The 27585-nt window shown below is 39.9% G+C and overlaps 1 protein-coding gene across 7 annotated transcripts in view; it reads right to left on the bottom strand.

Annotated features, from left to right (window-relative positions):
• Positions 1-26984, bottom strand: part of LOC122561459 (terminal uridylyltransferase 7-like) — a 90997-nt gene extending 64013 nt beyond the window's left edge. The window contains exons 1-6 of one of the 7 annotated variants that reach the window (XM_043713227.1): positions 26814-26984; positions 24122-24236; positions 15433-15955; positions 6174-6328; positions 4331-4447; positions 568-745 (exon numbers count right to left, since the gene is read on the bottom strand). In XM_043713227.1, the coding sequence (XP_043569162.1) occupies positions 568-745; positions 4331-4447; positions 6174-6328; positions 15433-15931 (949 nt within the window). In that variant the 5' untranslated portion in view covers positions 15932-15955; positions 24122-24236; positions 26814-26984. Of the gene's footprint in view, positions 1-567; positions 746-4330; positions 4448-6173; positions 6357-15432; positions 15956-24121; positions 24237-26764 lie in introns of those variants that run through there. The other 6 variants (XM_043713213.1, XM_043713220.1, XM_043713205.1 and 3 more) reach the window with 6 other exon arrangements.
• Positions 26985-27585: the final 601 nt, after the last annotated feature.

A 27585-nucleotide genomic window follows, 5' to 3' on the forward strand; every position in this document is an offset into this window, starting at 1 on the left:
AATTGAAGACCAAGGAAGAAATGTTTGTGTCATACCAAACTCAAAATTAATTGAAGTGGGGATTTAAAAGGATGAAGCTGAAGATTTTGTTGAGGACAGAATGTTCAGAACTAAGGGAGGGGAAATTCATTAGATATCATAAATACTTAGAGATAGTTGACATCCAAACAAAATACACAGAGGGAATAAGTGGAAAAATATGGAGACACACATGTCCCGTATGTTGGTGTGTGAGATTCTTTACACTCAAGATTTAGAAATACTTTTCCAAAGCACTGTGTGAGGTGAAGAATGAAGTGTAACTGTACCAGGATAAGCTTTGATAGGGTGAGCCAGTGTTGCTTAATAGAAAGATCAAGAGTGTCCACATGGAGATCGATGCATGGACATCGAGAGCGCATGATTGGATTCAGTGTGATTGGCAGGTTGAGTGTTTTGGATGCCTTGGTTACATCTGTAATCATTACATGAAGGGTGGAATTTGCATAGGAATTCAGGTTGAATAAGTTGAAGCTGGAGATAGTCTTGAGGAAGGAAGCACACTTACGGAATAGGGTAACATTGTACCTGGTAATAAAATCTGCAAGTGCTTTTCCATTCTTTTTGTAATTTCATGCCTTTCATTCACATCTTCTTCAGTCATGCCATACTCCTGGACTACCTTGTTAATGGCAGCATCAACTGCTCTTATTTGAGACACATTTGGAGGAGGGATTTTTGTGAGAGTTTCTTCTTCTTGTCTTTCCTAATAGTACAGATTCAAGTTACTAAACCAAAATTAAATGCCCCAACACAATTTTCTATACTTTTGTATTTATTTCATAACTTAGAGAACACCTAAATATTTAATACTGCACACAGATTTTTCATTTCCAATTTTGTACAAATCACTGATGCCATTTAAATGTAGAGAAGGTAAACTGTAAAAAAAAACCCATTGTATAATCCTGTAAAGCATCAATTCGATTGTCTAAGTAGGTAAAATGAACATTTCAAAAATAAATATAATAGCAATTGTTTATAATGGACACAAACATTTTCAACTGTGGCAGATTTGTCAAGATGAAGCATTGTGATGTTCAGACAGGAACTTTATTGCATATATTGTGCATATCAATATTTTTGCTCCTGTCTGAAAATATTGTTGTAGTTTTGTCCTCTATTCCCTTGAAAAAAAAAAGTCCTATTTAAAGCTAAGAAATGTGTTTTCCTAAACTTAAATGACATAAGTTAATGAAGTAACACTTCAAGTTTTTGGATGAGTGACAAAGCACAAACAAATTAATTAATAAGTATACCAGACTTTAGATTTCAACATAAGCTTGCATTAGCAGTGCACATGACTTTGCCTCTTCCTGCTGGTAGGTTTGAAGGTGGGGTAGAGTTTTAAAATCAGTGAGGGGCCTGCCCAATGCCTATTTGCTCGCTTTGTGCCTGAAATTTTACAGCAACAGAAGACTTGCTGGACAGCCTGTCCATCCCCTCTGTCTACTGAGACCCTTAACTGGGTAATGGCATACTTATTTTTAAAGAAAATCACTTAAAAGTAAAATCTGTGCCATGTGTGAAGCTGATGTATGCTGTGCAGTGTTGTTGAACACCGCTGGGGGGAGGAAAATAGGAGAACCTCCCTTTTGGTCCCGTGGGATCAGAGGCAACCTCCACCAAGGTCATAACTGCTCAAACATCCCTCTGGACTTTTGGAACCTGGCTCCCCACTCCTCTCGCACAGAGCCCCAATCCCAGACTTATCAGGGCTCCTCAGTGTGGTGGAACTACTTGCAGCCCTTGTAATAGTCAGCATTCCCACTGCCAGCTATACGAATGATCTGTACCTCTCAAAAGGATGTCCTTCTGAGATTGGAGTAGGAGTCCCACGTTAAAGAATTTAATGCTGTCACAGCAGGGAATCCATGGGGCTCCCCAACAACTTCACAGCAGGAAATGTAAGCTGTCATCAATGCCTCATATGTCCACTGATACCGAACAGATTCTCTATTTTCATTCTTCTTTCTTTCACCCAGAGCGTACCTTACTAGCAATGTGTTTCAAAGGAAGAGTGCAAAATATCAGTTCTCTCAACCAAGGTAATTTCTTTTTCACTCTTTCACAGGGTGCAGGCATTACTGGCAAAGCCAACATTTATTTGTCCATCCCTAATGGCACTTGAACTGAGTGGTTTTCTCAGGTCATTTCAGAACAGAATTAAGATTCAAGCACTTTTCTGGGGTCTGGAGTTACATGTAGGTCAGCGCAGGAAAGAACAGCAGATCTTTTTCCCCCAAAGGTCATTAGTGAAAAGATTACAGATCATTCTGCTACAATGCACGCTTTGTCAATGTGAATTGGCTATAATGTGATTAACGAATAGGGGATGCTGTTTTTAAAGTGCAAAGTTGGCTATAACAGTTGCATCATCAACTCTTTAAATGCCATTTTTATTACACAGCATAGGGTCACACAAGAACACAGCCATCATGTTATAGAAGAACTACCTGGTATTTTGTTTACAACAATGATAATATTGTGATTACCAAGTCCAACTTTACATTCCAGATGTTTATTAATTGAACGTAAACTTCACTAGCTGTCATGTGGGATTAGAACCTGTGTCTCCAAACATTCCTACTTCAATGACATTACCACTACCCCACCATCTCCCCCATGAATTTCTAAATTAATTGCAATTTTTAATAATTTAGTTTTACAAAGAACACATGGATTGTGAAGCAGAAATATTTTGTACCCATACTAAATTAAACACACATTAATCATTAAATTCTACCTTTAACTTGATTAAACCTAACCACAGCCAATGTGTACCTACATCCAGAAACTAGTTTCAAACAGGAGTAGGACAAAAACTTAAGTTTTGACAGCAACAATATCATACTTTTGTTAGTCAGTTATTAAATCAACTGCAACAGTCTTCACATAGCTAGTTATATGGAGAGGCTAGACAAGCGGAGACTGTTTTCACTGGAGGTTGAGGGTAACCTTATGGAGATTTATAAAATCATGAAGGCTATAGATACAGTGAATGGCAAGAGTCTTTTCCCTAGTGGGAGGGATTTCAATTCCAGGGGGCAGATTTTGAAGGTAAGAGGAGAAAGATTTAAAGAAAAGTTTTTAAAAAGACAGGAGAAGCAATTTTTCTTTTAAATCAGAGAGTGGTTCATGTATGGAATGAACTTCCAGAGGAAGTGGCAGATGCGGGAACAGTTACAACTGCTACAATTTAAAAGACATTTGGATAAGTACATGAATAATAAATGTTTGGAGGGATATGGGCCAAACTTAGGCAAATGTGAATAATTTAGATTGGGATTATGGTAGGCATGGATTGGTTAGACTAAAGGATCTGTTTCCGTCCTTTTGGCTCTATAACTCTACAACTGAAAGACAGCCTGGAGATTATCGCTACCGAATTTTGCTCATGCATAAATATGGATTATGGAATATATTATTAGAGAAGAATTCCAAATATTATCATATATTTAACTAAAAGCCAACTGTCTGCAATTTAGAATTTATATTTCAATAGGGGACAAATATAATCTAAAGACTAACACATTGCTTAAATGTTAACATCTAGTGTCATGGAAATTAAATCGACTCGACTCGACTCAACTGCGGGCAAGAGCAAAGGAAAAAGCTTTATTTTTAACCTCTGCATGCAGGGGACCAATACACGTGGCAAAAACGCCTTGTGTAAGAGCCCTGAACAAATTTCACATTCATTTTATACTATTCTTATCACATGCTCAAGGACAGGAGCTGGGAAATATTCAAGCTCCTTGTTTTCTCATCCCTTTACCATGGATATAATTGCTTACTTTCTTTATGTTTCCCTTAGCTTCTTTGCTGAATTCAACTGCTCGCAAGGTCAGGTTGAATGTTTGCAAAGTTCAGCAAAGCCAAACTGTCTCCACTGCAGAATTCAGCCAAGTGTTTGCAAAGTTCAGTAAAGTATTAAATTTAGCAAAGTATTCTCTTTCAGATCCTGTTAATTTTCCATTACATCTAGCAGTGCTAATTTTTCATGTTAATATGTGGTAGAAGTCACCACACTGGCAATGACCAGGCTGCATGTCCTGGGATATCAAAGGAGGAGTGGGCTACTTGACTCAGAGTCTTCTTTGTAATGCAAGACAATGACTGATCAGATTATCAGCCTTAACTCTATTTTATTTCCTGCCCTTACAAACTTTAAACTGTACAGTAATAGTTCCTGGAAACAGTTCTGCAACTGTCTCCAAGATTCATTTTGGAAACAACAGATCCTAAAGTTGACAGATGTGAAATACACAGAACTTCAATATCAACTCACCTTCACATATTTTTTGTGTCGCTTCTCCTTAATGTGCTTATAAGCAGATGAGACAGATTCAACCAGCACTTCACAAAGCTTACAGGTATACTTTGCAGTAGGGCAGCTTTGGGCACGCTGAAAATAAAATTGTGGCACAAAATACAAATAGTGAATTTCAGAAGTATTAAAGGATGTTAATCGTACACCAATGATAGACATGCAACCCAATATAATCAGTATTGCTCGCAATATAGTAGCAGATATTTCAACCCAACTCTGATATAAATTCTTTGAATCTTTTGCATTCACAATGTATGGCTATAGTCCATTATGTTTACACTGTCAGTAGGCAACTAATGGAATTAAAAACATTTATGAAATTCAATATCATTTGGCAAGCTTTAGATCAGTTTGCAAAATGCATTTCTTAAAAAACAAAAGTCCCAAAAACCAATACAAGCGACTACAAATAGAAACTTTAATCTATGCATTTTCAATTACAATCAAAATGGTTTCTATGGGTCAGTGAAACAGGGAAACAGTAATCCTGTTGGATTACACTGTTTGGTGCTCTCCAACAATTTGTGGGGTGCTCAAAGAATATTACTGAGAGTTGGTGTCTTTAACACTGTCTATTCTAAGGATCTGTCTGCATAAGGATTTGAAAAACTATCATTACAGTTAAGAGGACTGAATAAACACATTTGAATAAAGGGATGGAAATTTCCATCTCCACTTGCTCTCACAAACTATGTCAAGCTCCTTAGAGCAACTCTAGGAAAACAATTTTTTTTTGTCCAGTAACTTGAGTTACAGATTAATCCTGGTAATAATTCTCTACTCCACTATCACAGGGTATATATGGCTGCAGAGTGCAGTACCTAAAGGCTGCTGCAAGTCAGCAAGACATATTTGAGAGCATTCATCAAATCTGCAATCTCCACCAGCAAGAAGGACAAAGGCAAAAATAATTGTTCACTCTTCTTAGTAATTTTGCAATTAAATGAAAACATGCAACATACAACTTGCAAGTACTTGAGCCTCTTCACCTTTTGACTCTTTCGATGTAAATGCTGAGAGAAAAATACTTCAAACCTTCGCCATTTCTTTTAAGAGTCACTTCTGACGGACAACATTGGTACTTTGCATGGTCACAGTGACATCTGATGTAATGTCACATTCCAGTTGGTCAAAGGCCAAATAATGTAAAATTTACTGTGCAAGGACTGCTGATCCACCAGCCTGTGACCGTGGCCCCCTGGAGCACAAACCCGAAGTATTTCTTCTTCCACACTGACCACTTCTCTTGCTGCTCGTCAGCCGAACCAGGCCAGACGACTTTCACTCAAAGCTGGGCCTTCTAGAGTCTAACCGGCAGTAGGTTTTCCTGCGAGAGCGGTGCAGTCTCCCCTAATGAAAGACTTCCATGAGCCATGTTGCAAGTCTAGGTCGGATTACGAGACCAGGCGAAGGAGTGTGGAAAATAGGCACTAGGGAGTGTAAAAGAATGACTAGTTTGCTTATGAATAGGATATTGAATGGCTGACAAAGCTATTTTGGAGTGTTGATTTGATGGTGGCTATTATTTAAGCATTGCAGGCAAGAGGATGCCTTGTTGGATTTTAATACAGGGTAACATTGGTGGGTCTAATTTAGGAATAGAGGAAATGCTGTGGATTTCTGAAATCCTTGAAACATCACAAAATCCTTTGATGAAACAGCCAAATCATAATTCATGTAACTATCAAAAAATCTGGATGAAATTCCCCATCCATACAGAATCCAAATGTTTTAAGCAAGCTAAAAATACAATTTCTCCTATCGATGTAACAAAATCAGTTGACATAAAAAACTACATTACTTTCTTGAGTCTGACGATAAATTCTCGCTGTAGTCTTTCTTCAGCCTGATATAATCCAAGCTGTTCTTCTTTCGTTAATTTGGATTCCTCAATAATGGGTGCACTGAAGTCTTGCATTTTTTCATTTCTTTTCGTTTTCTTGGACTTCTTTTGGCCTTCAAAAAAATGAATCTCAAAATAAAACTGTAGAGAGATAACATAGTTGCAAAGAGGATTTCATAATTCAACAAATAAAAGCAAAATACTGTGTTTGCTGGAAATCTAAAATAAAAACAAAATGCTGCAGAAACTCAGCAGGCCTGACAGAGGTCTACGGAGAAAGAAACAGAAATAATGTTTCAAGTCCAATTTTTTGGGAGTGTGCATAACCAGCATTTTATGCAGTGTTTTGTCAAATGTTTTCTTAAAATTTACACAGGCAACATCTAATGCATTCCATTCATCAGCCTTTTGTACTACTACTTCAAAAATTCACAGACCGTGAGATAGAAATAAGTAAAGTAGATTTAGGCTATTTGGCCCATCAACATTTGATCATGGCTGATATGTTTCTCAACCCCATTATCTTGCCTTCTCCCAAAACCCTTGATCCCCTTACTAATTTTTAAATTTGATTTATTGGCATAAATATCTAGGCACAGTGAAGAGTTTTGTTTTGTGTACAATACAGGCAGATCATACCATACAAAGTGCATTAAGGTAATAGAACTGAGTGAAGAATAGAATTTTACAGCTGCTGAGAAGGTGCACAAACAGTGAGACCAACATTAAACTTAAAATTTGAGAGATCCATTCAAAAGTCTAGTAACAGCAGGGAAGAAGCTGTTCTTAAATTTGTTGGTACCTGTGTTTAAGCTTTTGTGTCTTCTGTCCAAAAGAGGTTGGAAGAGTTGGCTGCCTTCCTGAGGCAGCAAAATATATAGATGGAATCAATGGATAAAACATTGGCTTGCATGATGGACCAGGTTGTGTTCACAAGTCTGTCATTTCTTATGATGCTGGGCAGAGCAGTTGCCATACCAAGCCGTGATACATCTGAACAGAACGCTTCCTATGATGCATCTATAAAAATTGATAAGAGTCTTAACGGACAAGTTGAATTTCCTTAGCCTCCTGAGGAAGTAAAGGCATTGTTGTTCTTTGACTGTTACATCAATGTGGGTGGACCAGGACAGATTGTTGATCATCATTCCTAAGACCTTGATACTTTTGACCATTGCCACCTCAGCACCATGAATGTAGACAGGGACATGCCCTCCACCCTATTTTCTGAAATCATTGAACAGCTCCTATACTTTGCTGAATTTGACAGAGATTATTGTTTTACACCATGCCAGCAAACACACACTCTCTTTCCTGTACTCTCTTGCCACTGGTTGAGATATGGCCTACATCAGCAAACATGTCGATGGAGTTAGGACAAAATTTGGCCACACAGTCATGAGTGTATAAAGGAGTATAAGTAAAGGACTGAGTATGCAGCCTTGCAGGGAACCGGTACTGAGAACTGTCGTGGAGGTGGTGTTGTTGCCCGTTCTCACTGATTGCAGCTTATAGATCAGGAAGTCGAGGATCCAGTTGCAGAGAGCGGAGCAGAGACCTCAGTCTCAGAGTTTGAAGATTAGCTTGGTTGGGGTTATGGTGTTGAAGGCGGAACTGTAGTCAATTATTAGAAGCCTGATGTCGATATCCTTGTTATCCAGATGTTCCAAAGAGGAATGTGGGGCCACAGAGGTGCCACCTGCAATGGGCCTATTATCACAGTAGGCAAATTGCAAGGGATCAAGGCAATCTGGGAAATTGGAGATGCCATGAGCCATGACTAATCTCTCAAAGCACTTCATAATTTTAGAAGTCAGAGTCACTGAGTGGTAGTCATTGTGGCACGCAGCATGAGTTTTCTTTGGGACCAGGGTGATGGTTGTCCTCCCCTGCTTCAAGAAGATATCAGATCTTAGTAAGAAGTTAAAGATGTCAGTGAATACTCCCACCACCTGGTACACACAGAATCTGAGTATACAGCTAGGGACTTCATCCAGGCCAGTCACTTTCCAGGAGTACGCTCTCAAGAATCAAAAACTTATCTGTCTTTAATACATTAAAAGCAATAATCGTACAGATTCACCATCCTCTAGCTGAAGAAATTTCATCTCATCTCAGTTCTAAACAGTTATCCGTTCACTCTGAGGCTGTCCTCAAGTCCTCGTCTCTCCTATTAGTGGAAATATCTTCTGCACGCCCACTCTACTTTGGCTTCTTAATATTCTGTAAATTTCAATTATATCCCCCCTAACACATCCTTTAAACTCCATTAAATACAAACCCAGACTCCTCAACCTCTGACCAGTCCTTCATCCCCAGGATCAATCTTGTAAACCCCCTCTGATCCCCCTCTAAGGAGAGCACGTCCTTCAACTAAATTAGACAAGCATGATCTACCTGTTACAAATCCAGAGTCCTCTGGCATGTTTCCGTTATCTTGGAAAATTTCAAAGGTTATGGCATGCCCTTCTGTTATTGCCATTACCAAATTCCCTTAGCTATCAGGCATGATGGTTTATCCCCCACTCTCAGTACAGCTACACTTTTTAAAAATATATTTTTATTGAAAAAAGAAAAGAAATTTTTTTGGATATTACAACAAATACAAAACATACAATTCAAACCAATACAAAAAAATAAGCCCACTAATTACATGAATAAATAATAACTAATAACTAAAAACACGAGTAATAATAATCATAATAATACCAATGAAGCAAAATAATAGCCCTTGACCAACAAGAGTATAAATGAATACATATTCACGTGTTCGTAGTTCCTCCTCTCTGAATATCAGATTCATTAAACAGAATCATTATGGCTATACAAAAGTCCTTACTAGTATGGCAGACAAATCTGTACCATGGTAGTCCAAAAAGGGCCGCCACGCCTTATAGAAATTCTCAGTTTTATGGTGCACCACACTCGTAAGAAAGTCCAAAGGGATGTGCTCCATGACTAGCTTATGCCTGTCCACCAGCCCCGGGGCTTTTCCGACACCCACCCTAACAGAATATTCTTTCTTGCATAAAAAGTGAGGACACTGAAAAGCCTTTTTTTTGTGCACGTCTAATGGAAGTGGATTAATAAAGCCAGGAGATACTAGGTCCATCTCCACTTCCACCTACACCCCCGTCCCCAAGGCCTTCTCTATTTCGCCTACCACAGTGTTCCAGTATACCTGCAGCCTGTGGCAGGACCATAGACAATGAGTGAGCGTACCCGTACTCATCTTGCATTTAGGACACATTGGAGATATTCCTGCTTTAAATTTTGAAAGATGGTCTGGAGCCAAGTGGACCCTGTGAAGAATCTTCAATTGCAAAGCGTGGATCCTGCTGCAAATCAAGAGCCTTCTTGCATTTCCCAGATATCCTGTCATATTTCAGAAGAGATCTCAATGTCCAGCTCTCTCTCCCATACCTTACAGAGCTGTTTGGACTCATCCGAGGGACCCTCTCCCAATAGGTGATGGACATTACTGACAGAAAGTGTGTTTTCAGTACCGAGCACCCTCTTCCCTGTGTCAGATCTATAAGAATCAGTTGGAATTGGGGTCTCTTTTTGTTTGAAATTCCTAATTTGAAAACAACAGAAGAGGTCCCTACTGGGCAACTCGTATTTCTGAGCCAACTGGTCAAAAGACATCAGTATATCCCCTTTGAATAAGTCACCCAGGCAAGACACACCCTTAGTTGCCTATGGTTTAAATCCCATGTCCATCATCTCCGGCTGAAAACCCGGCATACCAACTGTGGGTGTAAAAATTAGCAGTATTGCTCTCACTCTGATGCATTGCATGCCATGCCAGTATTAACTATTGGGCTATGACAATATTTCTTAACTGTACTCATTTTGTTCAAGAACAACAAACTGGTAAGGGGGCATCTTGCCCAAGATGCTTTGATGTCTAACCATTGTGAGTGAGGGTCCCCCAGACCCAGTCATTCACGTTAGATAGCAGTGGGCTTATTTGATAGTTTTTGAAATTTGGGAGGTCCACTCTTCTCAGTGTGTGGGGTAGCTGCAGTTTAGACAGTTTAATAAGGGGTTGCTTGTGATATCAAATAAAGGAACTGAGTCAGCCATTCAGTCTTCCAAATGTTTGCTTAGTAAAAAGCAGAGGTAGCATTCACATAGGATACAGCAGCGAGGGGAGAATATTAATTTTAATGAGGGGTATCCAACCTAACCAGGAGATCAGAAGCACCTCCCATCTTCGAAGGTCTTGCTTCATTCTGTCAAATAAATGGATAAAATTGGTTTTAAATAGCCGATCAAAGACGGGAGAAATGAATGTACCTAAGTAGAGAAAACCCTTATAGACCATCTAAAGGGAAATTGAGATTCATCCTCAGGACCAGGCATTTTCAGGAGACCACCCATGGGCATGGCCTCTGATTTCACAAAGTTGATCTTGTAACCAGAAAAGTCGCCAAACAAATTAATGCATTGTATCAGGTGTGACACCGAAACTGTTGGGTTTGATAAAAAGACAAGAACGTTATCTGCGTACAATGCAATCTTATGCGACTTTGTCCCCATTCTGGAGGTATACTGGGATCCCTACATATTGCTTCCATCAATGGTTTAATCACCAATGTAAAAAGCAATGGTGATAAGGGACAGCCCTGTCGAATGCCCCTAAGGATATCAAAATTGCTTAACCACACGCCAATGGTGAGGACCATGGTAAGAGGGTCGCTACACAAAATCTTTACTCATCTGATGAAGACCTCACCCAGTATTTAAAGTATAAAAACAATACGGCCACTCAACCCAGTCAAATGTCTGTTCCGCATCTGAAAAGATCACTCATCCCTGTACCGATCATTTGTTGACGTACTTGGATCATATTAAGTAACCTCCTGACATTATTCAATGACCTGTGACCTTTTATAAAGTCTAATCCTCCTTAATGATGGAGGGCAGCAAAGTTTCTAAACTTAATGCCAGAGTCTTAGATAGAATTTTAAAAATCTACATTCAGGAGTGAAATGAGTCTACGGGAAGCACAGTCCTGTGGGGCCTTCCCTTTAAGAATAAGAGAGATGTTTGCCTCTCTCAAAGATGGCGGGAGGAGGCTATGATTATGTGAATCGTTAAACATACTAAGCATCAGTCCAGACAGTATAGTTACAAATGCCTTATAAAACTCACTGGGAAGTTAGTCAGGACCAAGTGTCTTTCCGTTCTGAAGCTGCCTCACAGCCTCCTCCACCTCTTGCACTAACAACAGGGCATTAAGGAGAGATTCTTGCACAGGGGTCACTCCCAGGAGGTCCAAATTCTTAAAAAAAGACTCCATCCTAAACTGCCTATCCTCACAATTTGCAGACTGGTATAGTTTGGAGTAAAATTTCCAAAATGCTGGGTTAAGTTTCCAGTATCCTCCCTGATCGATGTAATGGCTTGGGGAGCATTCCTCATCCTGGCAAGATACATTAAATGCTTGCCTGGCTTTTCCCCATGCTCAAACAGCCTTTGGTTTGTAAATGTAAGCTCTCTCTTAGCTGCCCATGTGAGCATGGAGTTTAGTGTAGATTGAAGCGCTGTGATCCTCTGCGGTTTACCCAATTAAGGCCCAAAGTATGCCTTTTCAGCTGCCTTCAGACGTGTCTTGAGCAAGCGTTGCTGCTCACCCCTCTGCCATTTCTTACTGACAGAATAGGAAATAACTAACCCCCGAGCATAGGCTTTAGCAGTTTCCCAAAGAATCGATGTATTAGTGGCCGAGCCTAAATTAATGCTTAAAAAAGCCCCGAATTCAATAGAAAAGAATTCAGTAAACTTGCTATCGTTAAGGATAAAGGGATCCAATCACCAATGCCTCAAACCTACTATAGTATCCTTACCTTGACCATTAAATACACTGGACCATGATCAGAAATAGTGATATTGCCAATTGTACATGACACCACCAAGCCCAAATGTACTGCAGGAGTCAAAAAGACATTAATCCCAGCCTGGCATTTGTGCAGACTTGAAAAAAAGTAAAATCCTTGCCAGCAGGGTGAAGGTGCCTCCAAAATCTACCAATCCTAGTTCAACACACACATCCCTCAATTGCTTACATCATGAAGATGATACTAGGGAGGCTATGGGCAATCTGACCACCATAGGATCTATTAGACAATTAAAATCCCCCCCCCATGATTATATGCTGAGATGCGACGTTAACCAGTCTAGAAAGTGCATCTATCAAGAATTTGAGGGGGTGGGCTGGGAGATAGTAAACATATAAGATCCCGTATTCTTCCCCATGTATCAAAGCTTTAAGGATTACAAATTTCCTGTGCGTGTTTTTAAATATACTTTAACAACTTAAATGGGAGATTCTTCCAAACAAGAATGGCCACCCCCTACTCCTCATTAAAAGATGAGAAATAAACCCAATCATATCAATTCTGTTACAATTTCAAATGCTCTGCATCATTTAAGTATGTTTCCTGCAATATGACAACAGCCACCCTCTCCCTTTTAAGACTGAAAAGTAACTTCTTCCTCTTGACCGGACAGTGACTCCCCTTAATACTCCAGGTACACGACTTGAACACATCCTTAGCCATAACCTTCTATAGCACCATTTAGACTCCAGAGAGAAGAGAGAGAGAACTACAAAATCACCAAGCTTCAGTACAAGAAAGTCCACAAAACACAATAACTACATAAACTAAGCAGCTGCAACCAACAAGCCTACAAACCTTGCAAAAACTCTGTACACCAAAAACGGAAAAACAAAAAAGTGCCAAAGGCACTAATTAGAGGAATTTGCCCCGATTCAAAGGGGACACCTACACACCCCAAAACCCTACTAACCATCCCAACCACCCTCTTAGTTCCTACCAGCTAGGGTCGCGCCACAAACACAGGCAAGAAAAAAAGCAAGATTAGTAATATACACAAGTAAGTTAAAAGTAAATGTCACTCATCCCGTGGTATAACGTAACTTAGAAATTAAAGGTAAATACTCTATCCATCCAGAGCATAATTTAACGCAATTTATTCCCAAAAGGAGACTCTGACAACTCCTCCATAAAGGAGGAACCCAAACAGCTCTGTCATCTGGACCTATTCTATCATCTGGCATAAGTCAGCGAGTCCACAAAGTTCCTCACTTTTTCTGGTGAGTCAAGTAAATGTACAGCTCCATAATTATCTGAAGCACCGCTCGATATCTTAGAGATTACTGGTCCCAAGCTCTCTCAATCGGTTATTGATGCCATCGTGGGACTTCCTTTTCCGATCACTGCCGCTGAAAAGTCTTGATAAAACATGACTCTGGAGCCCTTGCACACCAATGCCCCTGGATCCTTCCCTTGGGCTCTGGAAGCTTCCTTGACTCTCTGTTTGTCTTTATAATGATGTAACCATACCAGGACAGGGCGAGGGCGCTGGTCCATTCCTGGCCTTCATGCCACAACCCAATGGGCTCTCTCAACATTTAGCGTACCCTTTTCAGCCTCCAAACTAAGGAATTCCGGGAATCACTTCTCAAAGAATTCTATAGGCTGCTTACCTTCCCCTCCGATATGCCAACACCACGAATGTTCTTTCTTCTGCCCCTATTCTCAAGATCATCCACCAGATCCAGCAAACTATGAACCTGTGTTTCCAGGCCTTCAATCCTACACTTGGATGGATCAGCCTCTGCCTCTAACCGTGGCCCAGTGCTCGAGCTCATCAGTCCTTTTCCCCAGGTCTTGCAGCATAGTAGAGACTGGGGCCAGCTTCTCCTTAATTTTCTCTTCAATCTGCCTCCCCAGGACTTGAGGTTTGGCAAGTTCCTCAACTAAGGCCTGGTGAGTAAGCAAGCCCACCACCTCAGTGGGTTGGGCCGTGGCTCAGCCTCGGGCAAATTTCCTCCTTTCTTCGACATTCTCCCGCAGTAAAAATGAAGATAAGTAAAATTTTAAAAGTTCTACAGCTCTTTTACTGCATTTTTACTCTCAGTAGCATGGATAGGACAGGTTCTAGCTCTGTCCTGCCGATGTTGTGGCGTGGAGCCCAGCAAATGCAATCCTACTAGGTCGCTGCCATCTTGGATCCTCCAGTACAGCTAGACTTTTAAATACACACTGCCCATCAGTTTTCACTCCATCCTATCCCTCTACAACCTATGCTTCTAATGATACATTGTCTGCAGAATTTTGCTTAGTAAAAATTGATATAAAGTGCTCATGAAGTATTCTAGTCTACCCTGTGCTCACAACATACATCATTCTCATTAAAAATTAAAATATTAACACAGTCTCTCTCTTCACAGATGCTGGTTGACCAACTGAGCATTCACTGGATATTTTTATATTCGATTTCCACCATTCACAGTATTTTGCTTTTGCTTCAATCAGGTAGAAGTCTAACACAGTCATGCAAAAGCTGTCTATAGGTTGTATTCTGGTCACCAGGAAATAACCAAAAAAGGATAATCCCTGGTGTCACAGTTTGATTTTTAACCTTGAAAGGAAATGGAATGACATTTCAAGATAGGAACACATAAAAGATAATTTCAAAACAGAAATGAAAGCACATTTTATCATACTTATGTTCAAGTCATCTTTAAATACACAATGTACTGTACTAAACAAATTAAGTGAGAGCTTTCAGTTAGTATTAAGGAAACCCAGTAGGAAGTACAGCACTTTAAGTGAGAATTAAAGCTGGCTATGTAAACTTTTGCATTTGTGGGTCACATTAGGTACATGGAACATTGCAGCCAATTATAAACCTTAAATTCATATTTCTATTCACTTGCAAATATTGCATATTGCTAACTCCAACATATCTTGGAATTTTGGTTTCAGAATTGTTCATGGAAGTAATTGCATGAAAAGATTATTTTCTAACATATGAAATTACTATATTGCTCTTGCTTATCAGATTACTTTGATGTAATGCTTATTAAAAATATATAAAATTCATCACATCACCAAAACGTAGTTGACTTTTTTTCAAAAATCACTCTGCTCACAATTTAATTTATGCAAGTGATTGCTAACACTTGATAGTTTCAAGCAGGTGGCACTTCTGCAATTTCTAAATTTTTGACAACTCTTCCGACAGTGATTTTCTATGGACTACAAACAAAAAAATTGTAGTACGTTTTTCAAAACCTGCAAACCAGGGTTACTAAATTTGAAGTGCAAGGGAGGAGTATCAGAGTACTAACTGAAAAAGACAGGATAATTAATATAGATTATTCTAAAAAGAAACATACCTTCTGTTTGCTTTCCAGGCATTGCATCATTTACAAATTCATGATGTAGCTGTTTTCTAACATTTTTGATTTTATCACTGCCACTTTGAGCCTTGTAGTTTTGTTCTACTTTATTGTATTCAATGCCTCTTGCTGGAGATTTGTACTTCAACTCAAGAGCACTGTCCCTCCACTTCTTTTCTGTGTTCTGAACTGCAGAACCTTCACCAGTTAACCATTTTCTATCTTTTTCTCTGCGTGCATCATTGGACCGTGTTCCTGCTCTTATGGGTGCATTTGGACTATTCATGATCAGTTGAGCCCCTTTCCTTGGACTAGTACCATAAATGTCTTGCATTTCCCTTTGCTTTGGCATTTCTGTTCTTTTACTAAAATTTTTTGAGTAGCTTCCAGGTGCAAAATGATTTTCGTGGTGTGGAATGCTTCTCCAAGAGTTAGTTTCCTCCTTGTTGATGACCATTTCTTTGCTCCTTCTGGGGAATCTTAATCTTTCCTCCATTTCAGTTCATTGAAATATAACAGCCTGCAATTTGGAACAAAGATTTATTTTACAGAAAGGATTACATTTAAACCTTTACCACACCTGACACCTGGTGCTATAAAGTTCATGAACAGGTGTCATTCCTTTGCTAGCTCGACCAAATAGCCATTCTTTACATCAGTCTGTACAGCAGGATGTCAGCAGAGTATCACAGCCAATCCTGATTTTTATTCATCCAATGCACACTCGTGTTTTTATTAGATAATGACAAGTGTAGAAATTTTATGTGAGCTTTTCCCCAACTTTCAACAAAATCCGAGACCACGTATAAAACAAATGTTTTACAAATAATTGTACGAGTAGGTAATTCTGCCCCTCAAGTCTGTTCCACCATTTAATTATATCATGGCAGTTTTGTACCTTAACTCTATCTAACCACCTTGGTTTCATAACCTTTGGAGCCCTGACTGACCAAAATCCATCAGTCTCAAATCTGAAATTCTCAATTAGTCTACCCCCAAAAGCTGCTTGGAAAAGGAGTTCTAGACCCTCACCAGCCTTCATTGCCCTTTAATTATTTTCCACAACAGGTACTTTTGAAATTCTCTTTTGACTATTCCTATCAAATCTCTTTTACTACTTTACCTAAAGCTTTGTCCAAGCTCTGATTGAACTTTTTCTGCTCCAAAGAAAAGAGAGATAACTGGTCCAATCTCTTTCCATATGATCTCCTCATTTCTGTACTATTCTTTACGCTCAAGATATCTGTCTCATTCAATCATTTCTGCACCTTGTTTCTTCGCTTCAATGTGTCATCCAGTTTCTCATTCCCTTTGTTATTGTATAACATATAAAATAAAACTTTTACTTGCCAAAACTGAGGAAATATCCAATTGGATTTGAGTAAATGACATTAATTTGATCAAAAATTAATTGAAATTAATAAAACAAATTATAACCAAACTTAAACATAGAGAATGGGATAAAATAAAAGCAGAAAGTGCTGGAAATACTCAGATTTGACAATATCTGTGAAGAAAGAAATTAATTAATGCTTCAAGTCAAACATGACTTCTTCAGAACTGTGTGGAATTAAGAGGAAGAATAGGCTCTGAAACAATTGAACTTTACTCCCGTGCTTTATTATTTCATCTCAATATCTTGGTTTAGATTATTATTGCGATAGAAGTTTTACATATTAGCATTACTCAGAATGAACTCTTCAGAATTATATGTCAAAGCAAAAATAGCAAACATTTTGCCCAATAACCTTCCTAAGCAATGTTAGACTGCCACTCAAAGTAACTTTGTCCCCGTTCCTTTCCCCACCCACCTCCGCAGTCCAACACTGGCACTGCGCCCACACATCCCCCCTCACCTCCCTCCAAGGCCCCAAAGGAAACTTCCATATCCGCCACAGATTCACCTGCACCTCCACACACATCATCTATTGCATCCTCTGCACCTGATGTGGCCTCCTCTATATTGGGGAGACAGGCCACCTACTTGCGGAGCATTTCAGAGAACGCCTCTGGGACACCCGGACCAACCAACCCAACCACCCTGTGGCTCAACACTACAACTCCCCCACCCACTCCACCAAGGATTTGCAGGTCTTTGGACTCCTCCATCGCCAGACCACAACAACACGACGGCTGGAGGAAGAACGAACGTCGATTCTCCTGTTCCCTGGATGCTGCCTGACCTGCTGCGCTTTTCCAGCAACACATTTTCAGCTCTGATCTCCAGCATCTGCAGACCTCACTTTCACCTCCAAATCATAACTTAGTAAGAACATTACTTGTTAATGGAGGGAAGTGGGCATTACCATTTCATAAAATATGCTATCAATTTAAGATACAAAGCTAGAACACAAAAGTATTACAAATAACTAAATATTTCTTCAATACGTCAGTACCTTAAATAAATGACCACATAGCCTCAGTGAGAAACACTCAACATGCACAGCAGCTACTTACCAAGGAGGGTGAGTATGGGAAAATGATCACTTACAAGTTTCCCTCCCAAGCCACATATTACTCTGGAAAAAAACACCGTGTCTTCACTGTTGCTATGTCAAAAAATCTAGACGTAAAATCAGTTTGGGTGGAGATAAGAAATAGCTAGAGAAAAGAATTACCATTGGGAACAGCCTTCATAACAATACCAACACTGTAGGACAAAGTAGTACTTAAGAAAAGACACTACAAAAACCATGGGCAATTTTAGTTTTCATTTAGATTATTCAAATCTTATTCACAGAATGAGTAGTCTTGAGAATGAGTCATAGAATTTGAGTTTTTAAGAGCCCAGAAAGAGGCCCTTCAGCCTAACACATGGAATGAGTTTGTAAAATGTATTCTGAAGTTTCTTAAAAATATACATTGCGGAACCAACTAGGGAACAAGCTATTTTAAATTTGGTTAATTAATAACCCTCATTACAATTTATCTCTTAGGGTGAAAATATACATGCGTCATGGACTCAGGAGGCTGAGGTATACAAAATCATGAGGGACATGGATAGGATAAATAGCCAATGTCTTTTTCCTAGATTGAGTGAGTCCAAAACTAGGTTTAAAGGTGAGAGGGGAAACATTTGAAAAGGATCCGAGGGGTAACGTTTTCATGCAGAGAGTGTTGCGTGTATAGAATGAGCTGCCAGAGGAAGTGGTGGAGGCTGGTACAATTACACTTAAAAGGCAACTAGGTGGGTATACAAATATGAAGGGTTGAGGGGGGAAATGGGTCAAATGCTGGTAAATGCAACTAGGTTAGATGTGAATGTCCGGTCGGCCTGGAAGAGTTGGACCAAAGGATCTGTTCCCGTGCTGTATTGCGGATTATCAGCTAAAGTTTCAGTGAGCAACCTGCCCAGGAAGGAATGGCCACCCAAACATTGGAGCCAAGACAGGGAGTCCTGTCTCAGTGGGCAGCTTTCATTGTACTAGTAGCCTCAATAGGAGCTGTGGCTATTCCCATTAGGCATTTCATTTGGACATTGAGGAGATGGCCTGTGCCAGATAGGAAGTTTCTGATTTTAGCAAGGATATGGGCGCAGGGTTTGGAGGTGTCAGTGAAGAGGTGGGGTGCTCCTTAGAAGGGAGTTAAACCTGGATGCGGGACTCACTCCAATGGTCCCAGAAGTTGAGTTAAGGGCATACAGATCCACCAGCAGGTTACACTGGGCAACTACTTGGTGGGGTCCCTACTGCTGCTGGTTAAAAGCTGGCGATTATGGACAATAATTGCACGACCAAAGGCCCCAATTGGCCCACAGGGGCACATGGATGAGCCAATGCCACAATTGTGGAGTCAAGGAGAGATAGGTAAGTTGCCGGCTGGATTTAGCATACTCTTTCAGCCTTCAACAGGTCACTGGGACAGCAATTATCCAGCCCACATTAAAGGATCCTGTAGGGAAAATTGATAACAACATTGCATAGTTAGTTTGGTCAGAAACTAGTCTCTAAAATTAAAATAATGCAATTGAAAAGGCATGAAGATAGAGTTGCTTAATGTAGATTAGAAAATTTATTAAAAGCTAAGACATTAGGGAAGCAATGGAACGCATTTAAGGAGATATTTCATAACACTCAACAAAAATGTATTCCATTGAGATAACTAAGGAAGTTAAAGATGGCAACAAATTAAAGGAAAAGGTGTACAATGCTGCAAAGATTATTGACGGGCCTGAAAATTGGAAAAATGTTATAAATCAGCAAAGAATAATCAAAAAGAGGAAAATTACAACAGGAGTGAGCACTAGAAAAAAAATGTAAAAAACATGAGGTAAGAGCATCTATGGGTATATAACAACAAGGAAGAGAATAGGAAAGTCAACATTTGACCTTTAAAGGAATTAATTTGTCATGGCAAAAAAAAGGCACAGATTCAAAGCTTTTTGTCTTGCACCTATCAGGACCAACACACAAGAATTCAAATTTGGAAATGGAACTTCAATTTATACAGCATTATACATGCTGTTGGGTTAGACTATAGCAAGCATGGGGATGCAGGAGGAATTGAATCTTAGCTGAAAAACTCCATTGGCAGGTAAACTCCAATTGGTCAGGATGTTGCCATGGGAAATGCAGCAGAGACTGTCAGTCTCCATGACTCTTTCCTCAGTGGAAAAGGTCCTATGGAGGACAGACTCCTGTGAGTTACTACATGTAACTTCTCGCATGTGCAAATGGCACTGCAAACCCAACTGATCATCTTAAAATGGCTTCTGGTGTAATTTTTAGCACTGTCAGGATTCAATGTGATTCTTTCTTTTTAACTTTGAACAAGTTGTATCTGTTCATGTAGAAAACAGAAAATCATGCAATAAAAGGGAAGAACTGAATATAATAATTATTACTAAAGACAAAATGCAGCAAACTAAATGGAACTAAAGGCTGACAAATTTCCTGGACTGGAAGATCAACTTTCTCAGGCTTTAAAATAAGGTCCGGCTATTGGTTGCATTGGCTGTAATCTTCCAAAACTCTAAATACTGGAAAGGTCTCACCTGTTCGGAAAAGTACAAATGCTAAGACCCCGATTTAACAAAATCCTTGTTACCATTGTACAGTACATTGGGGTGTCATAACTAGAGCAGTACTTGCAGTTTTGGTCTTTTTAAAATTTAGAATCATAGAAAATTTCCTAATTTCCTGAATCATAGAAAGTTGTATCACAGAGTAAAAGGTATATAAAGATGCTTCTTGACCCATTGTGCCATTGCCAGCTGAAAAATCAGTCACTCAACTGAATTCCAGCATTTATTTGTAAGTCTGCCGGTTACAGCACTTGGGATATATATCGAGACATCTTTTAAAAGAGTTAAAGGTTTCTGCCTCCACAACTCTTTCAGGCAGGGAGTTCTCGATCCCTATAATTCTCTGGATGAAAATATATTTCATTTCACCTCTAATATTTTCACTCTAGCTACAGACCTCTCTGCTAAAAGAAAACCAATTCTTCCCATCCAGGTACCTCACAATTTTGTACATTTCAATCGCATTTACCCTCAGTCACCTCTGTTCCCTAGAGGAACCCCAATTACAAATCCTCCCTCTCAGATATATTTTTCCAATGCTTTCAATAGTCTCGTAAACCTCCTCTGTACCCTCTCCGATGTAATTTTTTAAAGAAATTGTTCAAGGCACATGGGCATTGCTGGCTCGAGTAACATTTATTACCAAACCTAATTGCCCCTTGACGAGAGTGCCTGCTTGGGCAATTTCAGACAGCAGTTAAGGGTCGACTCATTGTTGTGGTTCTGGAGTCACACATAGGCCAGACCAGGTAAGGATAGGAGATTTCCTTCTCCGAAGTGATTTAGTGAAGCAGATGGAGTCTTTTTTTTATTTTAAATGATAATCAACAATGGTTACATGGACTCTATTAAGTCAGACTAAATTCCAAATTTTCATTGAATTCAAATCTCACTATGTGCCATGGTGGAACTTGAACTAATGGCTCCACAGGATTAAACAAAACAGAAATTGCTGGAGAAACTCAGCAGCATCTGGGGGACAGAAAGTAGAGTTAATCTTTTGAGTCCAGACCCTCCTTCAGTCACTGGTCACTGCTTTGGCTTCACAGGTGCTGCAGGACCTGTGGAGTTTCTCCAGCTGTTTCTGTTTCAGATTTCCAGCATATACAGTTCTTTGGTTTCTCCCCCAGAGAATTAGCCTGCAATTGTGGTTACTAGCCCAGTGACATTAAGCACTATGTTACTGCCTCTCCTAAATTACATTCATTATTAACATAGTAACCAGAACTACCTCCACACAACTCAATTTGTGACCCACTTATGATCTCTACAGGTTCAGCTCCCAGCTCTTAGATTCTATAGACATGACGCCTTCACCACCAATCCTGCCACTTGCAGGAATTAATGGACATTCATTCATCACTTCCTCTGTACCTTCCAGCATTTTCTCATTAGTTATGTATTTCTTTGCCTTGTTTGACCACCAAATCTAGTCAGATAGCACACAACTTTGGAAACTGAATGAATTTCCCCATCCTGTCTCTAGCTGTTTTAATAAAAAAGAGATTAATGGTCATAATCTGTAGCTAACTTTAGTTATTGACACATCTTCTGCTCTCACCTATAGAATTGCAATCTCAGTCCAACCTGTCCACAACGATCTGATATCCCAATCTAACGTAGTCCCATTTGCCACCATTTGGCCCACATCACTCAAAACACTTCCTATTCATGTACCCATCTTGATGCCTTTTAAAATGATGTTATTGCACCTGCCTCCAACAGTTTCTCTGGCAGCTCTGTGTGAAAAATGCCCAAAATTTTAGATTTCGATACTCATTTGGGAATTTTATATTTTACTTTTAGTTTTCATTGTACAAGTTTCTACAGTTGTCCTTTTATAAATTCAGGAAAAAGATTATGACAATTGCTCATGCCAAACTATTCCACCTGTCTTATCTTCTCACATTCCCTCTAAGATCTGCTTGGGTCAGTATTTCCACTCACTCTGTCTGCCTATGAATGGTTAGTTTGCTAGGAAGTGTGCAAAAGAGCTCAAGATGAATTTATTTCTCATCAGCAAACATCATCAGCTATGTAATCTACCACTTCAACTCAAAGCTAAGACTACAAGTTTCACGTTGTTAACATGCAGGTTCAGTTGGCAATTAGCATTCATTTAGAGAACACCAGAATACAAGAGTAGTAAAGTACTACTGCAGCTATATAAGGCTCTGGTCAGACCACATTTAAAATATTGTGAACAGTTTTGGACCCGGTATCAAAGGAAGGATGTGCTGGCCTTGGAGGGGGTCCACAGGAAGTTCACAAGAATGATCCTGGAATTGAAGGGCTTATCATATGAGGAGTGGTTAAGAACTCTAGGTCTGTACTCAATGGATTTTAGCAGGATGCGGGAGAATCTCATTGAAATTTACAGAATACTGAGAATCCTGGATACAGTGGATGTGCAGAAATTCCAATAGCATGACAGACTAGGACCCAAGGGCACAGTGAAAGAATGATCCTTTAGAACTGCGATAAGGAGGGATTTCTTGAGCCAGAGGGTGGCGAATGTGGAATTCATAGTTGCAAAAGGCTATGGAGGCTAAGTCAGTTGAGTGTATTTAAGACAGGGATAGATAGGTTCTTGATTAGTTAGGGTATCAAGGGTTATGGGGAGAAGACAGGAGAATGTGGCTGAATAATGTATCAGCCATGATTGACTTGCAAAGCTCGCTCAATGGGCACAAGGGCCTAATTCTGCTCCTATACCTTATGGTTTTCTGGCCTAAGTGGATTCCAAGCCTGGATTCAGAAAGCCTAGCAAGACACGTTCAAAAAAAAATTCTGCTCTCTCACAGGTTAGATTGGGCAGAAATTAAACAGCATATCAAATCAGACAAAGTCATTAAAATTAGTTGAGCATTCCTGCTGTTTGCTGTAGTCCTCCATTGGAGTTACAATGAAATGCAGTATGCAAATAAAATGCAATCTAGGGTGTCTGTTCCATCAGATTGCTGTTCAGGAGGTGAAGATGTATTGATTGATCGGTTTCTGAACTCAGCAACGTCACCACCTTGTAGCTCTGCCATTTTATTTTCCAAATAGCAGCTTCTTTTGAATTGACAATGTGTCCTGGTAAGGTATTAGGCCATAGGTTCCACCAAAGCTAAGCCTGAATTGAAATTCGTCACCCAGTACTAAGGCATGTGCAATCAGAAGTAGAAAGCAAAAAGGCACACAACTTTGGAAACTGAATGAATTTCCCCATCCTGTCTCTAGCTGTTTTAATAAAAGAGATTAATGGTCATAATCTGTAGCTAACTTTAGTTATTGACACATCTTCTGCTCTCACCTATAGAATTGCAATGCAATCTCAGGCTGCTCAGAATAAAACTGATTACTCCTATGAAGGTAATGGCTTCTACATTTGTATTATCTTCCTTGAAACCTTTGTGTAATATTCAATGGCTGACACCATGGTGCCAATTTCCTGTTAAATTAAAAAATAATTAGAGCTAATTGGGCTGAATTCCCATTTACCACATTTCTGCCAACCTGACCACTTCACTGATTTTTTTTCCTGCAACCTCCAGCTATCCTGCTCTCCATCAACGACATGGCCAAATTTTATGTTGTCTGCAAACTTATTGAACACGTCCCTGATATTTACATATAGTTCAGTAATGTCCTTTAGAGTAGGAAATCTGCTATCCTTACCTGTTCTAGCCTACATGTGACTCCCAGACCCACAGGAATATGGCTGGCTCTTAACTGCTATCTGGGCAATTAGGGTTGGGCAATAAATGCTAGCCGAACCAGTGATGCCCACATCCTGTGAATAAATTAAAAACATACAAATTGTTAATATCCATCACAACAAAAAGTAAAGGACTTAGTACTGAGCCTTGTAAACCCCACTGGAAACAGCTTTCCAACTGCAAAAACATCTGTCAATTCCCCTTTGTTTTCCTATGACTGAGCTAATTTTGTATCCAGCTTGCCACATTCTCCTGGATCCCACAGGCTTTTTTTTATATAAAACTGGTCTAACATCTGAAACATTCTCAAAAGGTCTTGCCAAAATCCATGTAGAGCACATCAATTTCAGAACCCTTATCAATCCCCATGTTACCTCCTCAAAAGAGTAAATCAAGTTAGTCAAACATGATCCTCTCTTTTCAAATTCATGCTATCATTGACTAATCATTGCCTTTCTAAGTACAATTTATCCTGTCCTAAATATCCTATTCAGCAGGGCAACATGTGGCTTAGTGGTCAACACTGCTGCCTCACAGTGACCCAGATTCGATTCTATCCTCGGTCAACTGAATGGAGTTTGCACATTCTCCCATGTCTGTGTGAATTTCTGCCGGGTGCTCCGGTTTCCTCCCGCAGTCCAAAGATATGCAGATTAGCCATGCTAAATTGTCTATCCATGGATGTGCAGGATAGGTGGATTAATCATGTGAAATGCAGAGTTATAAGGATAGCGTAGTGGGGTGGGTCTGGGAGGAATACTCTTCAGAGGGTTAGTGTGGACTCAGTGGGTCGAATAGCCTGCTCCCACATGGAGGAATTCTATGATTTAAGAAGGGACACACTTATATTGGAAGCAGTTCATAGAAGGTTCACTAATGTTGATTCCAGGGATGATGGGGTTGTTTTAAGTTTGACGAAATTGGGCATATATTCATTGGAACTTAAAAGAATAGGAGATTGTCTTCCTGAAATATAAATGATTCTGAAGGGTCTTGACATGGTCGATGCTGAGAGGGTGTTTCCCCTCATGGAATATCGAGAAGTAATGGTTATAAATTCAGAAAAAGGCTATCTCATTTAAGATAAATTTCTTCTCAGAGATTGCTAATCATTGGAATTTTCTTCCCAGACAACAGTTGAAATTCAGTTATGTATTGAAAGCTGAGCTAGATTAAGTTTTGAATTACAAGGGACTCTAGAATTTTGAATGAGCAACAAGGAAAGCAGAAAAGTAGTGTTGACTCTAAGATCAGTTCAGCCATTGATTAGTGGAGTAAACTTGGGGGGATGAATGGCTTACTCCGACTTTTATTTATGTTTAAAAATCTTGAAACTCCCCAATAGTTTGGCTATACTTTGGCCAAATGGACCGCAACAGCACAAAAAGAGGGAGGCAATAGCAATAGTGGCATATTACTGGACTGCTAATCCATAAACTCAGACAACTGTTTGAGGGAGATGAGGTTTGAATCCCACCATGCCAGACACCAAAATGTAATTTTGGTAAAAATCAGGAATTCGATGCTAGCCTAATGACATTGATATAACCACGATCAATTTGTCAAACCTTTCTGGTTCATTTAATATCATCTTCTATGTAAGTGAGTCTGAAATTTTTACCTCATCTGTCCTACAAGGGACCCCATTCCCATAGCCATATGGTTGTCTCTTAATCATACTCTGGACTCTGGTGATTACGGAAGGGTCAGAATACCAACTGAGCCAGAAATGACCAGATCCTAGGAGTAATTTTTTTTGCACCACCTTCTCAAGGGCAATTAGGGACAGGCAGTAAATGATGATCTTCCTCACACTGACTCAATTTTTTTAAAAACTTGCAGAAATTCTTTTTCTGGCACCCTTTAGATAGATGGAGGAGAATTTAATAAGGTTCAGTTTCCTGATCACTGGGCGATAACATCTGTGGAATATCACCTTTATGTGTACACTAGTTTGAGGCAGAATTGGAATAGTCTGTTGATCCTCAACCAGGCCTCATCCACAAAGAGCAGCCACCTAATAATGCCCACAGAACCCCACAGCAGCAAACACAGTAACCCTGCCATCTAATCTCAAATCCTTGATTACTAGTTATTTGAACTTCTGATCAGAGCAGTTCTAGATTGTCAGCAGGAAACAAACTAGCTCTGAAATAAACAAGATGTGAAAATGAGTGGCAATGGTTCTACTCCTTGATCAATTTTACTTCGCTTTGGGAGTGTGGCACTGACAGGGGCAATACCCGGAAATAACCTGACTCCTACTATCCCACTAACTACAACACTCACTCTCCCCCGCCCAAAGATCAACCCTCTGCTGGGGTTTATCGAAAACTCTATGAAGCTTTCGCACAAGCTTCTGCTCCCTCTCCTTAAATCGCAACCGTTTCAAGTATGGATTGTTTTTTTTGAGCGGACAGAAAAAGGAATCATTAAGTTGTACCCAAGAGGTAGAGCATCAACGATATTATAAATGTGTAGATTAGGTATGGGAGGAGGAGCAATGCCCAGTTCCAGCACCAAGGCCCGGGGCCTAGTCCCTCACGAAATCGTTACCGAGCAGTTTAAAACAGCCGCTTCCACGTCTCTCTGCACAACGCACCGAGTCTGGAGGTAGACGTGAGGAGAAAGACACTCACTGACTGACTAACCAGCGGCTCCGCTCCGTCTCCGAGCTGCTCCTTCACCACTTTCCTTCCCGTCGCTGCGCATTCCGCTCAGAGAAAGCACCGCACCGTCTCCGGAGAAGAGCAGCCTTTTCCTTCTATCACAACCTCCGGAAAAAACAGTCCCTGCAGGCCACCAACCAAACTGCAAGGTGGACTGAGCGGAACAAATAAACACAATCCGCAGAAAGTAACTCACGCGGCGTTCTCATGTGTCCCCTTTCCTGGTGATGATGAGTTAATTTTTGTGAGAAGGTGTTGCAGTCATAGCTCATTGGGGTTATTTATGGATTTCAAAATCAGCTTGGATTACTGAGTACACCTCTGTTGAATCAGAAGTTTGTATCTCCATTGCAGGATTTCAACATTGCATTGAAGGGGCCTTCAGGCTCTTCGCCTCTATTCCTGATGAAGGGCTTTTGCCAGAAACGTCGATTTTACTGCTCCTCGGATGTTGCCTGAACTGCTGTGCTTTTCCAGCACCACTCTAATCTGGACTCTAGTTTCCAGCATCTGCAGTCATTGTTTTTACCAACATTGCATTGAAGTTTGCTTGATATTTGGATGAGATTGATTTCCCAATTCCAAGGAAGTCTTTCTTTCTTTCGTTTCTAAGAAGCATTCTCCAACGTGAAAAGTATTTGAAAAGGGATTATAATTTCTGGAAGGGAATGCAATTGTTGCCCATAGAAAAGATCTGTTTGCATCGACTCAACAGCAATCTAGGTTTGTTCAATATATCATTTTAATATCATAA

Source organism: Chiloscyllium plagiosum, chromosome 2 (genome assembly GCF_004010195.1).
Source record: "Chiloscyllium plagiosum isolate BGI_BamShark_2017 chromosome 2, ASM401019v2, whole genome shotgun sequence".
Taxonomy (NCBI): domain Eukaryota; kingdom Metazoa; phylum Chordata; class Chondrichthyes; order Orectolobiformes; family Hemiscylliidae; genus Chiloscyllium; species Chiloscyllium plagiosum.